The sequence below is a fragment of the Daucus carota genome, chromosome 8 (assembly GCF_001625215.2).
Source record: "Daucus carota subsp. sativus chromosome 8, DH1 v3.0, whole genome shotgun sequence".
Lineage (NCBI taxonomy): Eukaryota > Viridiplantae > Streptophyta > Magnoliopsida > Apiales > Apiaceae > Daucus > Daucus carota.
This window is the reverse complement of record NC_030388.2, coordinates 24,093,106-24,108,200: the sequence shown is the minus strand read 5'-3', so window position 1 is coordinate 24,108,200 and position 15,095 is coordinate 24,093,106. Positions and strand designations below refer to the sequence as shown.

Below are 15,095 nucleotides of genomic sequence, written 5' to 3'. Positions count from 1 at the left end.
AAAGGCAATTTTAAATTAACTTTAAAAAGTTACTTGAAATCATATATATTTTGTATATGAAAGTTGATGACATTTTCTTATCCTTTATCTACAAAAATAATTGTAATATTATATTGAAACATGTCTTAACTTTACATAGTCATTTAAACGTGATTTTAGACTTTAGAGCCATCGAATCATTTAATATTTCTTATTTATAACAAGTTACATATTTTTTAGAAAAAACACATTTAGCAATTTTTTCAGAAATAAGCAGCTTAGTTTTGAAAAGCCAAATTCTATGTCATTTTATTTTTTCTAGAGTAGAGGGGAAACTCGGGGGTTAACGAGTTAGAACACAAAATGCAGTGATGCATCAACTACCTGGTTTGATTTTGTAATTGATGTCTGAGAAACAGTAAATTCCATTGGATGTAAATATATGGATGTAAATATATACAATGTACGCATAAGGTGCAACATGCTGAATCTAGACAACAAATTCGGAGTGAGTTTTACAAAATGTAATAATAAGGAAACTCGAAAATCTGCAAACACTCCTCCACTCCTCGTCTTTGACAAAGTTCGAACCCCATCTCTCCTTCCCTTATGCGGCATTTTATCCAGAATCCCATGTATGCACAAACAGAAAAACCCGAAGAAAACAGGAAGATCGAAGAAGAAACAATCCCACACTCCTTGAAAGTCGAAACAGAAAGATCAAAGAAACGGTTCTAGGCTGCACCAGTGATACACGAGAAGATCCTTCTCTGACTCCCAAACCTAACAAATTTCTTGGGCCACTTCTTACCACCTGCATGATCATCATAACACCACTTCTGTGGTATTTGCATCGACTTGGTTTTCATATCAAAACTACTCTCAATCCTGGGCCTGTCGTCATATACGAAATTGTAACCATCAGGGTAAAAATCTTGTATATTGTGAATCGGACTTGCTTGAGCAGCTGGATGTTTACGTTGTCTCAGGCTCTTGCTTCTCTTTAAGCTCCTGTATATCGTTGGAATCAACCCCTCCATTTTTTCTCAACCTTTGCTTCTGAGAACACTTTTCTTCCTCCACTGGGTTATATATGAATGGCTTCAACGTGTTTTTAGCACGAGGAATAAAATACTCCCCGGTATCTTTCTCTATCTTTTTGTTTGCCAGCTTCGAGTTTAGAATATGTTTGTGGATATACATTATCCGCGCTAGAGTAATGTAGGGATCCGCAATGATATTATATTAACAAGGGTGCTCTTTTATGCACACCCTTTCATCTATTTTGTACTAAATTACCCTTTAGATTGATAAAATATGTGATTGAAATGATAAAGGGCAAGAATAATTTGGTAATTTCGACAGGATGGACGGATTTAGAGGGGGCAGTGGGGGTACTTGCCCCACTGACCTTCATGATAGATATATATTTCTACTATCATTCTCATTAAATTGTTTATTTGCCCCAATGGTTGAGGTGTTCTGCATTACCCCTGCGAGGTAATTCCTTCTTTGAAAATGTAATGTTTTCCACACGTACCTAAAGATATATGCAACAAATACACAGAAGCAACTAGTAATTCGAGAGGCTCTAAGCTGGGTGAAAGAGTTTGATTGCTTGCAGATTGTTCAGGCCATCCGTAGTTCTTTTTATGTGCTATTCGTACTTAGAGAGAGTGTATAAGCTTCTGCTTGAGTAACAAAAATGCAAAGTTTAGATTTGTTAAACGGTCAGCGAACAAGTTCGCTCATTACTTACCCGGCAAAAATTATTTTATAGCTGATTGTATTTGGAGAGTGGGAGATGTCCACTCCGAGTTTCATCAGGTTTTGTTAAATGACTTGAGTGATGAATAAAAGTTCAAATCTTTTTCTAGCAAAAATATAAAAATACCAGAAGTAACTAGTAATTCGGTAAAAAATCAGATCGACGACACCTTGTAGCGGTGTTGAGAAGATAATCAGATCGGCACCCCCACCCAGGCATCAAGGATGTGGTACACTACTGCAATAGGATCCTTCAAGGAACTAATTACTGTGAACCAATTTTTTGACAATAAGCGCGTCTATTTCACAGAATGTTCAAAATGGAAACAATCGAAAGAGGTGTCACTAATCCAGGTTACCACAAGAAAATGACTTGATGACTAGTAATTTCATTGATGATTTGATTCCTGATGTAACATGGTACTGCTAAAAGATATGTATGCAGGCCAATGCAAATCTGTAACCAGGTAACAAGGAGTCGCAATAAGCTCCAAATATGTAACATATGTATATCAATCATACTTTCTACTTGACAATTTATTAAATGAGGCTAATATGAAAAGATATCAACTCTATTCAAGTATGTAGTCAATAACAAGGCAGTAAGTAGACAACTGTATCTATATACTATCAAAAGAAAAAATTGCAAGATGCAATCTCTTATAAAATATTTATCAAGATCTTTCCTTCAGGTCAACTCTTTTGATTGCAGGCACTTGATGGAACTACTTTTATTTGTCAGTTTGATGGTCTATTTCATATATTCTTCATTCATTATAATAAGGAGTTGCATAACATTCTGAAAACTATAATGCTGAGAAAGATAGTCATGACTCATGACAGGGCAATAGGTAGCCTTGGCCTTGGCCATCCCCAACTTTCGCAAGAACTTTACAATAGTAATAATGGGCCACTGTTGTTGAGTTCGTCGACTAGTCAACCAAGCGGTACTAAGTCATCAACTAATTACAACTCCTCGGTGAATGTCAGTATATCGGATGTCTAGTTGAGCCGATTAGTCGACTGGTTTATAACCCAGTCAGTATCGACTTTTTTTTAATAAAAATACATATCTAGAATCCAGATGTTTTATTTGCTTTTCTTGAATTGAAGTTGGAACGTTTTTAGTTACGTTATACAGAATTTCAGATTCCCCAGATTTGTGTTTTAAATATCCTACCCAGATTTGTGTTTTAGGAATCCTGCAATTTACCCTTTCTGCAGACAGCAGTCTAGTAGGAAGTAGCAGTTTATTCTGCTCTGTTTCATGCAGTAAATGTTCTTTTTCTACAGGTAAACTCCATTGTTTTTCTGCAAGTAAGTATGCTTATGCAGTTGCACTTCATTGATTCATTTTCATAAATTTGCAAGTTGCTTTGTTGATTATGTTAAATAAAATTCATGTTTCATAAGAAATTAGAACTTTACAAGTTCACTATAATTGTTACTCATTTGTTGTCCCATAATCACAATTCACCAAGTACATCGCTTCCTTAGGTTCTCTTTAGTATGCATTGTTAGAGCCCTCATTGTGTATTTTGACTACTAGTAGACTTGTCCAAGGTCCATGGACTCGTCTCAACTTATCAAAATGAGTCATAACAATCATGTAACGGGCCATGAACAAACAGAGACTTGAAACTGGTTGGACAGTCTGTTTTCACCATTAAAACTGTAACTTAGAATTTGATGAAAAATTAAGAGATATAGTTGTACAGAGTACAGGCATTTAAATTGTTTTTTGAAATGTTTCGACATAGAATTATTTTGCTTTGCTAGTAATTTCTTTTCCCATGGTGGCCTGAAAGAGTGTTATACTTTTTTTGTAAACTATAAATGATACAACATACATATGTATAGACACACACACACAATATGTAATATAGAAAATTTAGCCTCCTTAATCATTTAAATCACCCCTGAATCCATATATATGTCATAATAAAATCCGATGTTTCAATTATATTAGCTAAATGATAATTGAGATAACAAAGTTAAGATGAGTCACAGACTTATAGTGATACATGTAGCAAATAAGGTAATTTAGACATATTTCCTTCAGAGTAGGCTATCAGGTTTACTAAGCAACTCATATTCTTGCAAGGCACATCAACTTCAAGCTATATAATCAACATCAGAACACAATATTCTTACAAGTGACAACCCTTGTGGTTTAGTCTAAAATCTTGTCTATGTGACTTCAAGAGCTTGTAGTTCAATTTTCTTTAAAGATAAGATAATCTCTACTAGATGTTACAGCTAGAATCAACAACTAACCAGTGCCCATAACGGTACAAAGTTGTGTAGTGCTGCTTTGTATAGGTCAACAAACAGATATAGATATAGTGAATCAATTCAATGAGAACAAGGCATTTAGAATTTTAACCATGACAATAACTGAAGAACTAAAAGAACATGCTTTCTGAATTTCTATGTTGGACATTGTGCTACATTATAAAGAAACACAGAGGTGTTCTCAAAGGGAAGTAAGCACAGAAAAACTTACTATGTAGTTAATGTTCAAGTCAAATGAGATGATAGCAATTATATGTCAAACAACTGGTTTTTGTAGCATATAGTCCAGTCAGAATCTCTGGAAGCAACTAGCCCTCCACCGTCGGTGCATATGGACTCTGCACATGAATTAAGTTTCGAAGAAGATATTTTTCCCTTTCCTTTACTACCAATGTCAGGTTCACAGTCAAGAAACACAGGAGACCTCAAGCCACTGGTTGATAACCTATCATTTTGCTCACCTTCAGACTCATGACACACTTTTACCAGATATTCACTGCTTCCTCCGGCATCATTCTCCTCATCTGACATGTACCTGCAGCAATCTAGGTCGTCCATTTCTAGAACCTGACTCACTAAACCTTCCCTCCAAGATATCCTTGTCTCAGAATTCTGCATATCTCCGAAAGTAGACCCAGAAAACCAAGAAGCATGCTTCTCTATAGCTTTCTGGTGCTGAATAGGATCAATAGAAATGCAAGGCGAACTCAAATCAGTGGACTGAAATTTTAAACCAAGTGGATCCCAGGTTGACTTCTGGCTCCTAGGTGATAAACTTTGTGGTCGTAGAAGTTCAGTCAATGAATCAATTGCAGTTTCCTGAGCAGAATCTTCCACATCTAACCAAGATGGAAAAACATGTCTTTCTGAACTTGACTCTGACTTTGGGGTCTGCATAACATTCCCACTACTTAGTGACCCAATAGAAAGTGGAGTACTTTCTCCAGCCCAATTATTTTCATTATCCCTTTCTTCTTTTGACAAGACAACCTTACCATCAGGTGTAATTGAAGGAGAAGACAGAGACAGACGTTCTACTGCTGTATCAGCTGAAGCCTTTATCACTTGAAATTCTGCAAGTCTTCTGGGAGAAAGCAAAGTTATCCTAGTTAGTCTCCCTCTTGGAGTGGCATCTGAATCAAGATCATCATTATAACTACCAGTGTCGCATAGATTAGTAGCAAGCTCATCAGGTGATGTAGACAAGGAGGGTGAGTCTAGTGTAACCAATCCTACAGAATTCCCCTTTTGAAACAGCTTATGCACAGCATCACCCTTCTCACCTACATCCTCCTCGTGACAAGGAGATAAATGCCAGCTCATAGAAGCTTCAACAGGCAAAGGAACCAATGAAGGCCTAGAACCCGTAAGGATCCTTATAAAATGTCCTGAACTATCCTCACCACGAACAACATTATCACCTTCAACATTACATCCAGAAGAATCAAGCTCTGCCCCGACAGTGAGAACACCTTTAGGCCTACATTTCCTCTTATCACTAACCCCGGAAATAACATGACCAGCACCATAACAAGTACTAGGTGTCATTGTACTAATTGAATTCAACACAGAAGAGCCACGAAGAAGCTCAGGTGACACTGAAGCCTGAACAGGTGGTGTCTTAATAGCACTGCCACTACTTGACCCTTTTTCCGCCACACTCTTACCACTATTATCGCAATCTAAAACAGACCCACATCCTAATTTACCGAGAGGAGTAAAATCAACATTACTACCACCCATATGATCAAACACTTCACCTGCATTATCCAATTTCTTCGAACCCGGGTTCGGTAAACACATATCCACCCCAATCTCATTCAACACAGATGGGCTTTTCCTCAAAAGCTTTGCTTTTGAAGCAACAACTGAAACAATGGGATCTTTTTTCTTGCTCTTGGGTTTTGGGGGGTGATTTTCACTAGGGTTTTTACTAGATCTCGAAGAAGTAGACCTTGTTTTCGCATTGGGAGCTGACTTAGTAGTCATTTTGGACTTGAGTTTGGGTTTTTGAGAAATGGGTGTTTTAGAATTTGATAAAAAGAAACGAAGACAACCAGTCGGAGCATCAATTGAAGATGAAATGCTACTAGTACTTCTACCACTACTGTTTCTTGATAACCCTCCTCTGTTGACTTCTTGAAATGGAGCTCTTTTAAGGGCTTCATTCTTTGTTTTTTTGGAAGATGAAGATTTATTTAGCATGATTGAAGCTTATTTTGGAGTTTTCACAGATATTTAGCAGCAGATCTATGGAGGCCTAATGAAGTGCTCTCTGTGTGTGTTTACTGTGTGATATTTGAATGTTAAAAGGTGGACTGGTGGAGGGACAATAATTTAGTGTGTTTGGGTACGTTGGGAAGCTAAGCCAGGGGTCTGTATCTGTTTATCTGTATTTAAAATAACAAGCATTCGCACACCGTCAATGATAGTCGTTGTAAGTTACTCCATTCTTTAAAAGCTTATTGCACTTTGTAACTCCAGACTTTGACTCATTAGCAAATTAGATCTCATATTTTGAAACATAATAGTTTGTAACTTCAAATTTCAATTAGCTTTAAGTTAGTAACCATAACCCACACATTCTTTAAAAACAGCCGTTAATTTTTACTGTTTAAAAAGTAACAATGTGTATATTAGTTACTAACAACTACTTTACCCCATGTGACCCTCAAAGTTTATGTATTATATTTTGAAATTATTTCTGAACACACACACAACGATATAAAAAAAATTAAAATAAATTTTAAAATATGTATTTATTTTAAAATAAGTTACATTGTTTATATAAAAAATAAATAAATTCGGATTCTAAATCTAAATACATATTTTAAAATTTATTTTAATTTTTTATATATCATTGTGTGTGTTCGTAAATAATTTCAAAATATAATACATAAACTTTGAGGGGTCACAGAGGGTAAAGTAGCTGTTAGAAACTAATATACACACTGTTACCTAATGTGTTCCCAGTTTAATAAAAAATTAATACTTGAAATCATATATGGTTACATAATGTGTTGCATAATAAGTTGCGCTCGTGCACCCTTAAAAATATCAAATCAAACATGATAGCTGTGATGAAAAAACCAAATCAAACATGGTAGCTGCTCATCACAACTGCTTTAGCAAAGGCAATGACACAAGTGAGATGGAAGCAGTGACAACAACTATGATAGCACGTCTGCTACTACGTCTGTAAGAGATGAAGAGATAGATGAAAATAACAACTATAATACAGCAGATACAACTTCTACCTTTGCACGATACAATTATGATACAAAACGTATGCAAAAAGAACGGGATACAACTTCTACTAATTCACCTTACAGCACTTCTGATAGCTATGATGCCGCTTCTTGTGTTGAGGTATCGGTGAAGATAACGAGATCCCTCGCTCTCTCCGCCTCCTTTTTTCCCTTCTTCTTATTCCTCTTCTCCATCTCCTTAGTTTGACTGTGGTTGTATTAGAGGCGGAAATCTTATCATCATCTGAATCAAAAAGAATCAACTAAAATCAACCTATGAATGAACATTTTCAAAAATTAAATCAAAGTTGCAGTTTCAGTTGCAAAAGTTGTAGTTACTACGTTAAAAATAAAATAAAATAAAATTTTAAAAAGTGGTAATTTTGGAAATAAATTTAAAAAATGATAATATTTTCAAAAAACAATATTTTGAGTAATTTCCTAAAAATAAATATAGTAATAAATAATTATAACAAGTAATAAAATTTATAGGAGGAGTGTTTAAGAGTGTGATTTATCAAGAAAACGGCAAACACATGAAAAGAATGGATAAATAGTCTAGCTACATTAGCAAGAGAGGGTGAAAAGAGCCCCAAGGGTGCGTAGTATAAATACGAGAAAAGGGGCAAATCTTTAAAACCGAGAAATCCTCTCCATTGTCTCTCTGCTCTGCCCCTAGCCCAGCAAAGCCAGCAGCTCACTATCACTCTCCACACATATCATATATCTATACATACACTTTTCAATTAACAACATCATAATACATATAGTGTTTGTATCTATCTTAATAATCATCCTCATACTAGATCAGATCCAATAAAGTTAGCAATTGCAAACCCTAATTGAGCTTAAAAATGGCCTCCGAAGATCGCGCCGAAGCGTCCGATCCGTCGCTGTCGAGGAACTTGTCGTCGAGTCGGCTGAATGCTAAGGCAGCTGAGTTCGTGCCGCGCTCGGCGGAGTTTGTGTATCATAAAGCGCCGGGGAGTGGGTATTTTCCGGCGCAGGCTCATGTGAGAGGGAATCAGAGAGGCTTTACGCAGCAGTATGTGCCGGTTGTGCAGTATCATCAGCCTCAGCAGGCGCCGCAGCCGCTTGTTCAAGCTGTTTCGGCGAAGAAAAGTGCGGGTGATGGCACGAAGACTGAGATTACAGATGAAGCTACTCAGAAACTCATTAATCAGGTGCTGGTTTTTGTTTGTTGTTATGGATTTTGCTGTGTAATTAGGTTTTTTGTGCTGATTTCGAACTGTCTGATTCGTGTATGTTGTGATTATTTGATTGCTTTTGTGATATGATTGTTATGGATTTTAGTTGTGATTGAATGCTTGGTTGTGCCCTAAGCTAATGTCAGCAGCATTTTGATTTGTATGCTTGTTCACGAGGATAGCAGATCCTTATTTTGCGGCACAATCACGACAACTTATATGACGATCGAGAAATCTGGTTTTTACTAAGTTAACCTATATTCGTCGTTATTTATCATTTAGATTCTTTTTTTGTCGTACATGATATGTGTTTTTCTGTTCACTGTGTTGCCCAAATGGATATTAGGGCCTTTATGTGTGTGATACATACGTCAACCTGGGTTTTTTTTGGAACTTACGTAACTTCCTTTTTGACCTACTATGATAATAGACAATGTTAGCGAAGATAGCTTTTAAATAAAGTCATTCAACATTCGTGGTGTTTTAAAGGCATTTTTTGTTGGACTCTCGTAATAGACAATCTGGATAATTTTATGTAAATTAATATATATATATTTGCTTGTTTAAGGACAAGAACAATTATTACTTTAGAAATTTATAATTTTATAAACTAGTTCATTCCAAAATAGGACAAGATTTTATATAGCCAGAGCTGGCTGTTGAGATTTCTTCAGATATGATAGGAAAAAGGTTCATGTTAGATGGCAATTTCTTGTAAGTTACAACTTGTGACAATTACCCGCGGCTATTAAAGTAGAACATGCACACCAGGAACCTAGTTATTGAGCATTACATACCATTTATCTGGTCTTCTGAATGTTATCTTGCTTTGATTAAACACCCCCCCCCCCCCCCCCCCCCCCCCCGCCACCCGCGCGCGAAAACCATGGCTTACAATTCAACCAAAACACAGAGTTTTTTTTATATGCTCACAGTTTTAAGAGACTCAGAATGTACATATCTTTTTTCTTTTTGTGCAACATGAAATCTGGGAGACCATGTCAATTATCATCTTTGTTGGATCATTCAAGTAGTTTATATACCATAAATTTTTATTTCCTAAATTGTTAGTACGATGTTTTTGTCAAACAGAATTCCTGCTAATATATTGATTTATCTTTAATAAATCAATCTGCAGGTGGAGTATTATTTCAGTGATGTCAATTTGGCAACTACTGATCATCTAATGAGGTTCATCAACAAAGATCCTGATGGATATGGTACAGTTTTTTGATTGGTATCATAACTTAAGTTTTTATTGCAACTCTTGTAGATAATACCGTATCAGAGTCTTGGCCAATAGTATCCCTCCATCAAACTTATTGTGATAAGTATGTATTGCAGAATATAGTATATGAGCTCAACTTGTTTTTGTAAGTGTAGCACTATTAAAATATGGAAAATGGACATGTTCTTATCAAGTATGAGTGGGTAGTGACATGAATGATTTTTACTCTTAAAAGTAAATTGTAGATCGCATAGACTAAGCTCTTCATACCTTCTTAAATCTTTTAAGTTTTAGGCATGATAGAGGTGAATTTTAAAATTTTGTGGACAAAGAAATGGATTACGTTGAAAAAACTATAGCACTGGCAAGTAGCAAGAACGACCTTACCAAAGTGACATGGGGATCCCTATATATATAGGTGTTGACTGATCAGTTATGTGCTATGTTACTCGGACTCGGCTAGAAGTGTCCGACATGGATACGTGTCCATGTGTCGGACTCGAGACTATTATGAAAAATTTACATTTTTTTGGCCGAAAATAAGTGTCCTAGTCCAAGTGTCCATGTCCGAGTGTCGAGTGTCCGACACGGGTACTTCGAGGCAAAATGAAGAGTCCGAGTAACATAGGTTATGTGACTATTTATAACCGAAATGGCTTACTAGCATTTGAGGTGCATGTTTTTGTTTTTTTTAAATTAAATGATAAAATCTACTGAGTTTGGTACTTTTAAATTTGATGCAGTGCCACTCTCTGTTGTTTTCTCTTTCAAGAAAATCAAAGCTTTTGTTAGCAGTACTACCCAGCTTGCTGGCATTCTGAGGAACTCAACAAAGCTTGTAAGCTTTTACACTGTAATTTTTGCACGCTCTAATTGATGCTAGACAGGTCTTTTGATTTTTTTTAATGCAACAATCTGTAGGTGGTTAGTGAAGATGGGAAGAAAGTGCGACGCCTGCTCCCCCTAACAGATTCGGATATGGAAGAGCTGCAAGTAGGTCAAATTTCTCGTTTGATATATATTTGCCTTCTGTAGTAAAACTGCTACCTGGGTACAATTTTTTTTTTTTTTTTGCTAAGTAGCTGACCTGGGTACAAGTTTCTAGTACATTGACTGGGCATGTTTTTGAACACATTGTCAATGCGAAGTACTGCAGTACTTTAAACTTGTAACTTTCTTACCTGCTATTTTTTTTAGAAGTTGAGAAGTTTGACTGAGATATAACGATGTTTTCGTTCATTTATTGCTTTGCTCTTTCACTTATATCCTTTATTTGTTTTCTAATAGTCCCGTATAGTTATTGCTGAAAATTTACCCGAAGACCATTGTCACCAGAACCTCATGAAGATTTTCTCAGCTGTTGGAAGGTACATGATAATCTGATTGATTATTTTGATACTGGATGTATATGTTCCTTTTGCTACTTAATATGGTTCCTTGCCAGTGTGAAGTCAATTCGAACCTGCCAGCCCCAGCCTTCCAATGGTGGATCATCCTCAGGGTCGAAAGTAGCAAAAGCTGATGGAGTAAATTATTATAGCAGTAAGGTAAAGTTATAGCAGGTTTTTAATTCGATATTGTAGGAAGCCTGCTTTACAATTAATTCATGATTCTTAGAAGGAACAGCTATGCAATAGCTGACCTTGTTCTCATCTTTTGTCCGTTGCTTTTAATCAACTAATGTAGACGTACATTTGTATTTATTCTCAGTGTTGTTTTTTGATTGACATATATGTTTTTTTTTTAAATGACTTTTGCTACACCCATGTGTCTCTAATATTTGATTCTATTATATCTCTTCAGTTGCATGCTTTTGTGGAATATGAATCTGTTGAACTTGCTGAACAAGCAGTATGTGCTCTCTCTCTCTCTCTCTCTCTCTCTCTCTCTCTCTCTCTCTCTCTCTCTCTCTCTCTCTCTCTCTCTCTCTCTCTTTCTCTCTCCCTCTTTTGTTAATGTCGCCTCTTTTGTTTGTATTATTGGACAATAATGACTTGTTAAGCTCTCTCTCTCTCTTTCCCCTTCCGACCCCCCCCCCCCCCCCCCCCCCTCTCCCTCCCCCTCCCTCTCCCTGATTTATAGATATCTCTTTTGTTTGAATTACTGGACAATAATGACTTATTAAACTCTCCCTCTCTCTCTTTGTAGATATCTCTTTTGTTTAAGTTACTGGACAATAATGACTTGTCTATCATACAGGTCACAGAATTAAATGAAGAGGGTACCTGGAGAAATGGCCTGAAAGTCCGTTTACTGAACAAACCTGCAGTACGCCCCCTCCCCTCTCTCCATGTGCACTTGCATATTATATTTTAACACTTCTATATTTGAATGCTATTACAACATAATGTAGTTGGCTCGACATCAAGGGCTAATTAGACCTTACTCAGATGTGGAAAAGCTCTGCAGCTAGTGTATAACGCTAGTTTAGCTTTGAAAGCAGTGTTGCCATATTAAGGTTCAAGCTAGTAACTTTTCTAGGATATCTTCCTAATCTTTTGTATCAGGCAACATCTGCTCATGTACGAGGAAAGAAAGTTGGGCAAGGGGGTGAACTTCAACGCAAGGAAGCAGACACATCTACTAGGGAGGAAGACCCTAATGAGAAACATATCGAAGACCCATCTCAAATGTATGATGGTCAATCAGCTCAGGTGAACGAGCAGAAAGTATGTTTCATTTCCACCATCTATTATTCAGGATATATGAACCATGTATCATGTTTGGTTTTAACAAATATGTGAGATATGGTAAGTAGTTCATATTACTTCTTTCTTGGAAGAGTTTACTCTTGAGAAGGGGGCGGGGAGGAATATTTTTATTATTTTTGCATAGATTCGCTTGCTGAACCAATTTTATCTTGGGGTTTCTTATAGCAATTTATCTGTGAGGAATGTAACTAAAAGCTACAACAGTACAACTGCAGTGAACTTCAGGACAACCAAAATATACTTAACTGTTAAAAGTTAATTAATCATGTTATTGACTTGTTGCTGTACAGCCATTGTGTTGTTTTGTTGTCTTCCATTTTACAGATGTGATAATATGTCTGCAACTTTGTCTCCTACATTTCTGCTTTGCATCCATCTGTTTTTGCTTTAACCCCTAAAGTTCTAAAGTAATATAGATCAAGGCGTTGGCCGTTGTCTATTATCCAAGGTTGAGCGAAAATGATCTTAGCTCTCATGCAAATGTGAGAAATTTAAAATAAATAAATGAATAAATATATATACACATATAATATATATACACAATTGATCAAATAGAAACTAAAATTTGAATAAACTAGAATATATAGTAGCAGTTCATTTTTTTTAAATTTATATTTCACAAAATCTTAGCCACTTATTTGCACTTTATAGATAAGATATGTATGTGTACCTTCTCTCTGTCTTGTGATCTTGCCTGACTTTCTTTACCATCTTCCTTCAAGCATAAATAACAATACACGAACAAGAACACATTTCCCAGAGCCTTCTTCGTTGCTGAAAGTCGTGTAAAACCATCATTTATAATATTGAAATAACAAAAAATCGGTGATTTCATAAAACTGAGACTGATTCTTGTTGTATAAACTGGGGTGATCTTTATAGTACAAATTGGTGATTTTGGTAAATATAAATTGGTAATTTTCGTTGAAATATGTTTGGTTGTACAAGAAACGGTGACAAAGTTTTGTGAGTGGCTATTGGTTTCAATTCTGATGTATGAGTTGGACTTTTTGAGAAAGCGGAGAGATTAAACAAGGAGGTTTAATAGCGGTAGATGGTGAAACTAATGAAGAACAAGATGGAGGTAGGTCATCTGGGATCACATGTGTTGCTGAATTGAAAAAAAAGGGAGGATGTAGATAGCGAAAGTGTCAGACAAAAATAATAATTGGCTTGTTTTACTATCCATACTTTATATACTTAAATATCTGCTACTGAAATTCCACCCGATTGAATAATATGCATAAGTTTCTGATATATAAGGTTTCCAGTGGAGTAATATTGCATATATTCACTTGCTAAAGAAGTTTTTTGGGTTTTCTTTTATAAATGTCTACTTGCAATTTATCTGTGAAGAAAGTAACAGAAGTGGACTTCAGTATCAAAAATATCCTTCACTGTCTAAAGTCGATTAATCAAATTATAGCAGCAACATTGGTTTATTTTTTTGTCTTTCATTAATCATTGTGTAGATGCGGAATTATGTTTGCAACTTTGTCTACTATATTTCTGCTTTGTGCACTTTTAAGAGTAATATAGATAAATTTAGAATACTGGTCTGTGTTATATATGTTTGAGAGTGGTTAGGTAAGAGTCACGTAGCAGATACGAGTGCTGTTTTCTTAACAATAGCACTAGCATGTATCTTGTCAGTTTCTCCGAAGTTATGGAGTAATGCCATTTTCTTTCAAGATGTCATTGATGGATATTTCAATTTTATGCAGTATTCAATGCTTATAATTATGTTTGGCAGGGAGAGGAACATGCAAGTGAGAAAGAGGGTGGACGTGGCAAGGGGCGTGGACGTGGACGTGGCAAGGGGCGTGGACGACCTCAACACCACAATCATAATCAAAACCATCGTGGAAATCATGTTGGAGGTTCCTCTTCAGTCCATCCTGTCAACTCTGAGCATCCCACTGTTTTCAAGCCACCTCCTGGACCTCGCATGCCAGATGGGACTAGGGGATTCTCCATGGGCCGGGGCAAGCCAGTTGTTGTATAGTTCGGATAAAGAATCTCCTATTCTGCAAAAAGCATGGGTGGTCCTCAAATTAACTAATGTTATGCTGTAGCTCTATGGAGGCTAAACTTATCCTTAATGCAGTATTTGTGGTAGGATGTCATGAGGTTTGGCCCAATGTCAATCAAGTAGTCCGGATTGAATAGTTCTATTTACCTTTTTTCCTGTGTCATATACTCTGAAGCAAAGGATTTCTGATTACAATAACCTTTTTTTCTTTTGGGCCTTGTGTGTTATTTTCTCGTCTAAAAGGTTGTTATTTACTGAGAAAATGAAAGAACACCTGGGACATTTGTTTGTTATAACTTTTAAGCATAGATGTATTAAAAAAAAGGGAAAAATTCAGAAAGGTCTGCCACTTACATCTATAGCTTTCAATCTGGCATTATAGTACTCATTAGTGAAAAAGAAAATGACTTTTTTCATAAATACCCAACTCTTAAATAATTTTTGCAGAAATATTATCATTTTTTAAAATAAATTGTAAAAATACTATTTTTCAAAAATTATTTGCAAAAATACGGAGTTTGCATTTGCAACCATCTCTGCAAATGCTAACTACAAATACAACTTTTGAAAAACATGTTGAAAACTATATTTATTTCATAATAAGCTGCAAGTGGTTGCAAATCGTTA

At 36.0% G+C, this 15,095-nt stretch overlaps 2 protein-coding genes across 3 annotated transcripts; one reads left to right on the top strand and one right to left on the bottom strand.

The window, feature by feature from the left end:
- Positions 1–3,846: 3,846 nt before the first annotated feature.
- On the bottom strand, positions 3,847–6,417 carry LOC108197823 (uncharacterized). The gene has a single exon (XM_017365531.2). It carries the CDS (start codon positions 6,244–6,246, stop codon positions 4,291–4,293), a length of 1,956 nt encoding a protein of 651 aa, XP_017221020.1. The 5' UTR covers positions 6,247–6,417; the 3' UTR covers positions 3,847–4,290.
- A 1,451-nt stretch (positions 6,418–7,868) lies between these two features.
- LOC108199688 (la-related protein 6B) lies at positions 7,869–14,679 on the top strand. 2 transcript variants are annotated; one of them, XM_017367624.2, is made up of 10 exons: positions 7,869–8,473; positions 9,636–9,717; positions 10,469–10,563; positions 10,647–10,718; positions 11,013–11,092; positions 11,170–11,272; positions 11,529–11,576; positions 11,925–11,993; positions 12,233–12,394; positions 14,190–14,679. In XM_017367624.2, the coding sequence occupies exons 1-10, from the start codon at positions 8,144–8,146 to the stop codon at positions 14,439–14,441; spliced, it is 1,293 nt and encodes a 430-aa protein (XP_017223113.1). In that variant the 5' UTR covers positions 7,869–8,143; the 3' UTR covers positions 14,442–14,679. The 2 variants fall into 2 exon arrangements, with proteins under 2 accessions (XP_017223113.1, XP_017223115.1); XM_017367626.2 differs by having other exon boundaries at positions 7,872–8,473; positions 12,233–12,379.
- Positions 14,680–15,095: the final 416 nt, after the last annotated feature.

What these genes read in the sequence shown, in the direction of transcription:
- LOC108197823 (XM_017365531.2), bottom strand. Translation starts at nt 6,246, where the DNA reads ATGCTAAATAAATCTTCATCTTCCAAAAAAACAAAGAATGAAGCCCTT.
- LOC108199688 (XM_017367624.2), top strand. Translation starts at nt 8,144, where the DNA reads ATGGCCTCCGAAGATCGCGCCGAAGCGTCCGATCCGTCGCTGTCGAGG. An exon ending in ATTTTCTCAGCTGTTGGAAG is followed by an intron (nt 11,093 to 11,169) that starts GTACATGATAAT and finishes GTTCCTTGCCAG; the next exon opens with TGTGAAGTCAATTCGAACCT. An exon ending in TTGAACTTGCTGAACAAGCA is followed by an intron (nt 11,577 to 11,924) that starts GTATGTGCTCTC and finishes TCTATCATACAG; the next exon opens with GTCACAGAATTAAATGAAGA.